The 8,673-nt window shown below is 41.7% G+C and overlaps 1 protein-coding gene across 1 annotated transcript; it reads right to left on the reverse strand.

The window, feature by feature from the left end:
* Positions 1 to 6,236: 6,236 nt before the first annotated feature.
* Positions 6,237 to 6,428, reverse strand: LOC115873556 (keratin-associated protein 8-1). Its single transcript, XM_030888851.2, has one exon. It carries the CDS (start codon positions 6,426 to 6,428, stop codon positions 6,237 to 6,239), a length of 192 nt encoding a protein of 63 aa, XP_030744711.1.
* Positions 6,429 to 8,673: the final 2,245 nt, after the last annotated feature.

Raw genomic sequence — 8,673 nt, forward strand, 5'->3', positions numbered from 1 at the left:
AATCTGTACACTCACTTTAATATCAGACACCATTCTATACTGAGAATTCAGTTGGTGTTGTACTTAAGCCACTCTTACCATAAGACTCTACTTACTTACATAGATCTAGCTATACTCCACTCGAAAACTTATGCCACAAATGAGCCTACATAGGTAACAAATGCTGCTTTTACTCTTTCAATTAATATAGCTGTAGCTGTGCAATAAAATTTATCCAGTTTCAATTGACATGAATTGTATATTATTTTTAATTCCTAAATTCACAGTAAGTGGAAATAATAAGGGGGAGAGAGAGAAAGAGCCTCATTGTGGCCCACCAAGCCCTGGGAGTGACATCCCTGCTCGGATCAGGCAATGCACAAAGAAGACTGCAGGGCCGGCCCCACCATGAGACACAATGTTCCATCACTGACCCATAGTGTTACAGGGGATAGCACAGGATACACTGTGCAGAAAGTGTGCCTGGTCTGCCCCAGGCACAGTGGGGTGAAACACAAAGGGAGTGCAACAGGGCAGCAAGGGGAGCAAAATAACCAAGTCCCCAAGGAATCCTGAAAATAGACTTCTGACTCGGGGCACAGGCATTGGCACCTCATCAGATTTGATCAGAAAATATACATAAGGTTTTCAGCATACAGACATGAAACTATCTATTGGGTTGTTTGTTTGTTTGTTTTTCTTTTCCTTTTGTCCTAGGTCTACCTATATAAGATAGACAGGATAAACAATCCCAAGGAGAAAACAATGGGACAGGTGGTTCCAGGGGGACATGGGAGAGGAAGGGGAAGGGATGGGGAGTGGGGAGCCAACAAACTCAGAGATAAGGGTACAAGAGATCTAAAATTGATGTTGAGGAGGGTGTATAATGCCTGGTGGGGTTTAATCAAGCACAATGTATCCAAGAGGAATTACTGAGAACCAAATGGAAGGTGAGCATGATAGTGGGACAGGAGGAAGGTGAAACAAAATAGAGGAAAGAAATAGGAGGAAAAAGCTATTTATAAAGGTAGAGAGGTAAACTTTTATATATGTAGATAGATTAATTTATAATGAAAGTGATCGAAGCCAAAGTACATATATTTATATGTTAAGTATTAAGATAGCAGACAGACTTTGGCCTCTACTCAAGGCCTCCCTTAACACAAGAACACTTTGTTCTGATAACCTGGCACTCTTTGATACTCACCTTCCCAACATAATCTCTGAAGACAAAAGGATGCATAAGTAAAAGTGGTGAAGAGAGCAGATGGTGCCCGGCTATCAAAAGATATAGCACCTGGGGCCTTAAAGGTTTGAAGTTAAACAAGCAGCCATCCAACAGGGAAGTAAATAAGCCCACATGGAAGAAGCACACCAGCCTGTGTGACAATGAGGTCTCAACAGGATCAGGTATCAGACATCAGAAGACCCCAAACAAACAATTATATTGATGTGAATGAGAAAGGTCGGAGTGGAGAACCAAAGACCATCTGTAGACAATTGGATATCCCCCAACAGAAGAGTTATAAGGAAGGGATGATTCAACCAAGGTTCAGTATAGCAAAGATGAATCACATATCATTCCTCTAGCTCCTGAATGCTTCTTCACCCCCACTACCATGACTCAGTTCTACCTCACAAATCAGGCTAGACCAGAGAATGCACATTGGTACAGAGAAGAGCTCTCAACACATGAAGTTCAGGACAGATAAAACCCTCAGGAACAGTAGTGCAAGTGGTGATATCATTAGGGTAGGGGGATAGTTGGGAGGAGGAAGGGGGAGAACGGGAGAATCCATCACAAGTTTGGATATATAGCCCCACCTCAAAAGGTATGAATAACAGAAATGTGGGTGAAAGTAGACAATGGACAGTGTAAGATACGAAATAATAACAATATATAATTGATCAAGGATTCACAAGGGTGGGAAGTGGGTGGAGGGGGAAAAGTGGAGTTTATCCCAAGGGCTCAAATGGAAAATGTATTGGAAATCATGATGGCAACATGTGTACAAACATACTTGATACAATTGACATATGGAATGTTATAAGATCTGTAAGACCTCCTGATAAAATTATTTTTTAAAAAGAAAGAAAGAAAAACAAAAGAAGGATCAAATTTGTTAAGGATTTCACTTCACTTGGATTCATGGACAATGATGATGGAGGCTGGAGACAAGAAATTGAGTGATATATTATATTAGGCAAATCTGCACAAGACTTCTTTAAAGTGTCAAAGAGCAAAGATGTCATTTTGAAGTTAAATTTTCATCTAACCAAAGTCGTAGTATTTCCAAACCCAAGTCATGGTATTTTCAGTCTTTCCACATGCCTGTGAAAGTTGGATAATAAATAAGGCAGGTGGAAGAAGAATTGATACATTTGAATTATAGTTTTGTTGAAGAATTGGCAGAAGATCAAAGAATCTGTCTTGGAAAAAGTAGAACAGGATGCTCCTTAGAAGTGAGGCTAGCAAGACTTTGTTTTATGTACCTTGGACCTGTTATTAGAAAAGACGAGTCCTTGGAAAAGGGCATCATGTTTAGTGGAGTGAAAGGTAGAGGAAAAGGGGGGAGACCATGAAGGAGATGGATTGATACAATGGCTGCAACAATGGGCTGAAACCTAACAATCATGCTGAGCATGGCACCAGACAGTAGTGTTCCAATCTCTTGTGCATACGATGGCCATGCACTGGTGCCAACTCACTCAGGGACACGTAACTACAACAGTAATAACCTTTTAATAGATCTCCTTGAACAGAACATTTTATCAACATAAAACATATTTCTCCTGGATCATATAATGAGATATCATTTTATGAAACGAGATCTCCAAATAACCGAAACACTTTTAGCTACAAGGTGAATCATATAAAATGTGGCCTGTGAAGACTGCATGAAGATACTCAATAAAAGAACTGAGTTAAACCAAATCCTGCTGCTACCAAGAATATGTGTACTGTACATAAAATAGTTTCAACAGGAGAAATACGGCTTCTTTATCTTGAATTATAAAAGGGATAGTACTCGCTAAAGGAAGAGAGAAAAAAGGAGTGTGTCTTAAAAGAAACCCATTCCTTATAGCTCCGATCTTCTAAGAGGGAAACTCATTGAGTCTACAATGGTTATGTTTCCCAGCCCAGATGATGATATAGGAAATAGATCCCTTCTTTTAAAGGCCCTTCAGTAGCCACTGAACAGGGCTCTAATGCACCCAAGGGGAGTGTATTGTTTATATCTCCACAGGGAAAGAGGGATGAGTCTTCAACCCAGTGCTCCAAGATGTGAATGCAACATACAAGCATTGAGTAGGGAACCAGAGGAGAGGTCTGAGGGGCTGACCCCAATCTCACTACATGGACACATGCCCCTCCCTCCAGAAGAATTTATTTCAGAGGACAACACTGAAGCTGCAGCTCAGAGAGAGGGGCATGTCTGATCAGAGCACATGGGAGCAAATGAAGTGGGAGAAAGAGAGAGCGGAGCACATACTGGCCAACAAGTCTTGAGGACAATATTCCTGCTCAGAGCAGCCAATCCAAAGAGAAGACCACATGGCCGGCCCCACTATGAGACATGACATCCCTCACTGACCCATAGTCCTACAGGGGATAATACTGGAGACACAGTGTGGGAATTGCGCCTGATCTGATCCCAGCACACCAAGGCAAAACACTAAGGGCATGCAACAGAACAGCAAGGGAAACAGAGCAACGAAGTCCCCATGGAATGCCAAAAATAAACTTTGGGGCCAGGGGTTGGCACCTCATCAGACTTGACCAGAAAACACTCCTAAAGGCTAACAAACAGTCCTTGAACTAACTACAGGCTTTTCTTTGTTGCTGTTGTTGTTGTTGTTGTGTGTGTGTATGTGTGTGTGTCTGTTTTGGGTTTTTTTGTCACTGGCTTTTTGCTGTTGCTGTTTTGTTTTCTTTTGTTGCTTTGTTTTGCTCTGTCTTGATTTTGTGCATGTTATTATCTCCGCAGGTCTGTCTAAATAAGATAGGCTGGATGAACAATCTGGAGGAGAAAACAATGGGAATGAAGTTTCCAGGGGACATGGGAGAGGGGGTGGGGGAGAAGGAAGTGGTGTAAACAATCCCAGGGACAAAGAAACAACAAGTGATCCAAATCGGTGGTGAGGAGGGTGTAGGAAGCCGGTAGGGCGTGATCAAGGGTAATATAACTGAGAGGAATTAATGAAACCCAAATGAAGGCTGAGCATGATAGTGGGACAAGAGGAAAGTCAAAGGAAATAGAGGAAAGAGCTAGCAGGCGAAGGACATATACAGAGGTCTAAATAAATACGTTTACATACATAAATATATCTATATATGAGGATGAGGAAATAGATCTATGTGCATATATTTACAGGTTTAGTATTAAGGTAGCAGATGGATGTTGGGCTTCCATTCAAGTACACCCTCAATGCAAGAATACTTTGTTCTATTAAACTGGCATGTGTGATCACGAAGTGTTGAAGGGATCAGGTATCAGGCATCAAAGAACAAAAACTCAAATCATTGTGAATGAGGGGGGATTGCAGATTGGGGACACAAGACCCATGTGTAGGCAACTGGACAGCCCCTTACAGAAGGGTTGTAAGGCGGAGATGAGCCAGTCATGGTACAGTGTAGCAACGATGAAACATACAACTTTCCTCTAGTTCCTAAATGCTTCCTCACTCCACCCCACTCCAACTATCATGATCCCAATTCTACCTTACAAATCTGGCTAGACAAGAGTATGTACACTGGAACAGATAGGAACTGGAAACACAGTGAATCCAGGGAGGATGATCCCTTCAGGACCAGTGGTGAGAGTGGCAATACCTGGTGGGTGGAGGGAGGATGGGGTGGAAAGGGCGAACCAATTACAAGGATCTACATATAACCTCCTCCATAGGGAATGGACAACAGAAAAGTGGGTGAAGGGAGGCATCAGACAATGTAAGATATGACAAAATAATAATTTATAAATTATCAAGGGTTTATGAGGGAGTGGGGAGTGGGGAGAGAGGGGGGAAATCCGGAGCTGATGCCAAGGGCTGAAGTGAAGAGGGAATGTTTTGAGAACCTTGAGGGCAATGAATGTACAATGTGCTTTATACAATTGGTGTGTGTATGGATTGTGATAAGAGTTGTATGAGCCCCCAATGAAATGATTTTAAAAAGAAGGTCTTTCAGATCCTGAGAAAGTTGTTGTTTTTAGAATGTTAGGTGTCCTCTGTTTGTTGTTGCTTTTAGATTGTTAGTTGTCCTTGATCCAGTTTCCTCATAATAACTCCTGTGACCAAGTGGAACGGCCCCAAAGGAATTCTTTAGATTGTGATCTTCACAGAAATAGATAATTAGGCTCTCGCTTCCCACAAAGCTTCTAGGTGGGTTCAAACCACCAACCTTTTAATTAACAGTAGTGTGTCTTACTGTTGCGTCACTGGACACCTTAAAGCTCCGAAATCCTTAAATAGTATATATAAGTGTGCAGTGAGGTGTCCCTGGGAGAAAAACACTATGCAAAACACCATCTGCACTAGCATGTAAATAACTGACGAGATCCCTACTGTGCTGGGTTTCCTTGTGGGAGTAGGAGGAGAACAGGATCAAGAGGGAGCACCAAGCAACGCCTGGGACACCCCTGCCACCAGGGTTAGGGGGTGGACATCACAGACTTCAGGGAAAATCCCTAGCAGCCCTCTGAGTTTATCTTATCGCAAATTATCCTCCAGTCCTCCTCCTTCCTACTTAACACACAGGTTCAAAGGTTAAGTCTTTAAAATCGTTTGGAGGAAAAACTATCAAAAAATGAAAGGTTATGTCTTTACTACGTGCTCCTTACACCAATTAGAGACAAACAAATTCACTCCTCTCATCACTCAACAAAACGCGTACACTTAAAGAAAGAAATATCAGCTCCAGGACAAAATGGTTATGCTGGTTGAAATAAGTTTATTAGGAAGTTGAGAGGCAATTTCACAACTTTAACACGCCAAGAGCATGATGGCAAATTCAGACAGTTTGGATGTCAAGCTCCTGAAAATGCCCCAACAAACATCACTCAGGAAATTCAGCTGGAAGCATCATCTGAATTTTCATTTCTTGCGTTGATCTCTGGGGCTAAGTCTGAAAATACAGCAACTCTGGCATGTGTTGAGCAACTGAAGATGGAAGACGAGGATGGCCAAGGAGACTTCTAGAGATGTGCCTCTCGGCATTCAAGGGAGAGAAGACTCTGTGCCTCAGGAACGTCAGCGCATTAGTAGAGAGCATATGGCCAGTATCTTCTGTATCCGAAAGCCCCACAGCCATTGTAGCCATAGCCAAAGCCATAACCCACTGGAGAGTAGGTGCTGCCAAAACCACAGCCAACGCTATACCCCAGAGGGTAGCCATAGCTGCCCCAGTAGCATCCTGGGAAAACAGTGCCGGAGAAGTTGTTGTAGCACATGATGTTGGGAATGGAAGGCTTAGGTTGCAAGAGAGGTGTTTCTTAGGGTATGATGGATCTCTAGTCTCAGCACCCTCTTTATATACCCCGTCTGCAGGGTGTGGTGAAAATCACAAAGCAATCATTTTCATTCTTGACACCAATTTACATCCTCAAAGCTCATTAACTTGTTTTGCTCTTTCTTAAGATGTCTTTACAATTGGTTGAGAAAGCTCTCCTGTGATATAATGCCGGGATAGAAGTCCTTCAAACAAATTGTGCCCCTTCACTAAAAATAAATTACTATAATGACTTCAAAGCATTTGGTCTTAGGACCCTGTATGAAATTCTCTGTAAGCGTGCTTTATAGTACCAAGAAATATAGTTAGCTATTATGCCATCTGTCCTCTGGCTCTCTAAATTTTCATATTGGCACAAGTTGAAACTCAGTAAATATCTGCTAAATAAGTTAATAAATAGGTAGTAACACTCTCAAACTCATAACATTTTTTAGTACTCATATAACTTACTTTTTATAAATGCTTTTTTATATAATACAAGACAAATCGCATAGCGATCATTAGAAAGACACTGTATTTTTTAATCTATATTTTATTTTCCACGAATATAAATACCAAATAAGTATTCTTAAACTTCCAAAATGGTTTTGCTATCCAAGCACTAGAGACTGTTCATCTGGTCCAAATATTCTTGCTATTTTCTTTTTCTTTTTAATCATTTTATTAAGAGCTCATACAACTATTATCACAATCCATACACACATCAATTGCGTCAAGCATATTTGTACATATGTTGCCATCATCATTCTCAAAACACCTGCTTTCTACTTGAACCCTTGGTTTCGGCTCTTCATTTTCCCCCCTCCTTTTCCCTTCTCCCCTCCCACCCGGACCCTTGATAATTTATAAGTTATTATTATTTTGTCATATCTTACACCATCCAACATCTCCCCTCACCCACTTCTCCACTGCCCGTCCCCCAGGGAGGAAGTTATATGTAGACCTTGTAATCTGTTCTCCCTTTCTCCCTCACCTTCCTTCCACCCTCCCGATATGGCCACTCTCACCACTGGTCCTGAGGGGTTCATCTGTCCTGAATTCCCTGTATTTCCAGTTCCTATCTGTGCCAGTGTACAGCCGCCAGATTTGTAAGGCAGAACTGGGATCATGATAGTGGGGCGGGGGGTGGTGGGGGTGGGAAGCATTCAAGAACTAGAGGAAAATTGTATATTTCATCATTGCTACACTGCAGCCTGACTGGCTCGTCTCCTCCCCACAGCCCTTCTGCAAGGGGATGTCCAATTTCCCAAAGATGGGCCCTGGGTCCCCACTCCACACTCCCCCTCATTCACAATGCTATGATTTTTTTTGAAGACACTGTTTTTTGTTTCGTTTTATTGTCCTTTACTTACATCAAATCCCCTAGAAAACTATTTAAACTATTTTAATTATAGTTTCACATGTTCTATATCTAACATCTCACTTCATGACTACGACTTAAAAGCAGTGGTTTGTAATTGATTTTAAAAAGATGTTTTGGGGAAGATGCAGAATGAAATTGTTCAACAAATATGACTTGGTTGTCTGATATGTGTTTAAGGTCACAATTGACACTAATAACAAGGTAAAAAGAGAAATGAAAGGGAAACTTTACCCTCAAATGTTCAAATATATTTTTCTTTTGGGTCTAATAAAATCAGATTATCTGAAAATGTGACAATGCGAAAGGCTCAAAGACAGTATCAAATCAGCATCATATTTCACTTTCATCTTGCACCCCAGGACAGGAAAGCATTTTCTCTAAATAGAAATTATGTTCTCTGATGTGAACTGCAGTGGGGTTGAGAATTGTCAAAACAATCTTAGGTCATGAAAGACCTAACTGATTAGTCCCGGACGCCGCTGTTGAAATTCCCCAGAGTGGTACTTACTAGGGGCTTTTTTCAAATAATACAGAAACAGAAACAGAAAACATGAGCACCAAGATAAAAAGGCCTTAACTGGGCATCCCTTCGCAGAGGGAGAGCGGGGAGGAGACGAGCCACTCAGGGTGCAGTGTAGCTTCCATGAAACACACAACTTTCCTCTAGTTCTTAAATGCTTAAGAGCATTCTTAAATGCTTCCTCCCCCCGCCACCCCACCCACCCACTATCATGATCCCAAATCTACCTTACAAATCTGGTTAGACCACAAGATGTACACTGGTACAGATAGGAGCTGGAAGCACAGGGAATCCAGGACGGAT

This window comes from Echinops telfairi, unplaced genomic scaffold, assembly GCF_000313985.2.
Source record: "Echinops telfairi isolate 266 unplaced genomic scaffold, ASM31398v2 ScPeMD7_7469;HRSCAF=8507_0, whole genome shotgun sequence".
In the NCBI taxonomy this organism is placed as follows: Eukaryota; Metazoa; Chordata; class Mammalia; order Afrosoricida; family Tenrecidae; genus Echinops; species Echinops telfairi.

What these genes read in the sequence shown, in the direction of transcription:
- LOC115873556 (XM_030888851.2), bottom strand. Translation starts at nt 6,428, where the DNA reads ATGTGCTACAACAACTTCTCCGGCACTGTTTTCCCAGGATGCTACTGG.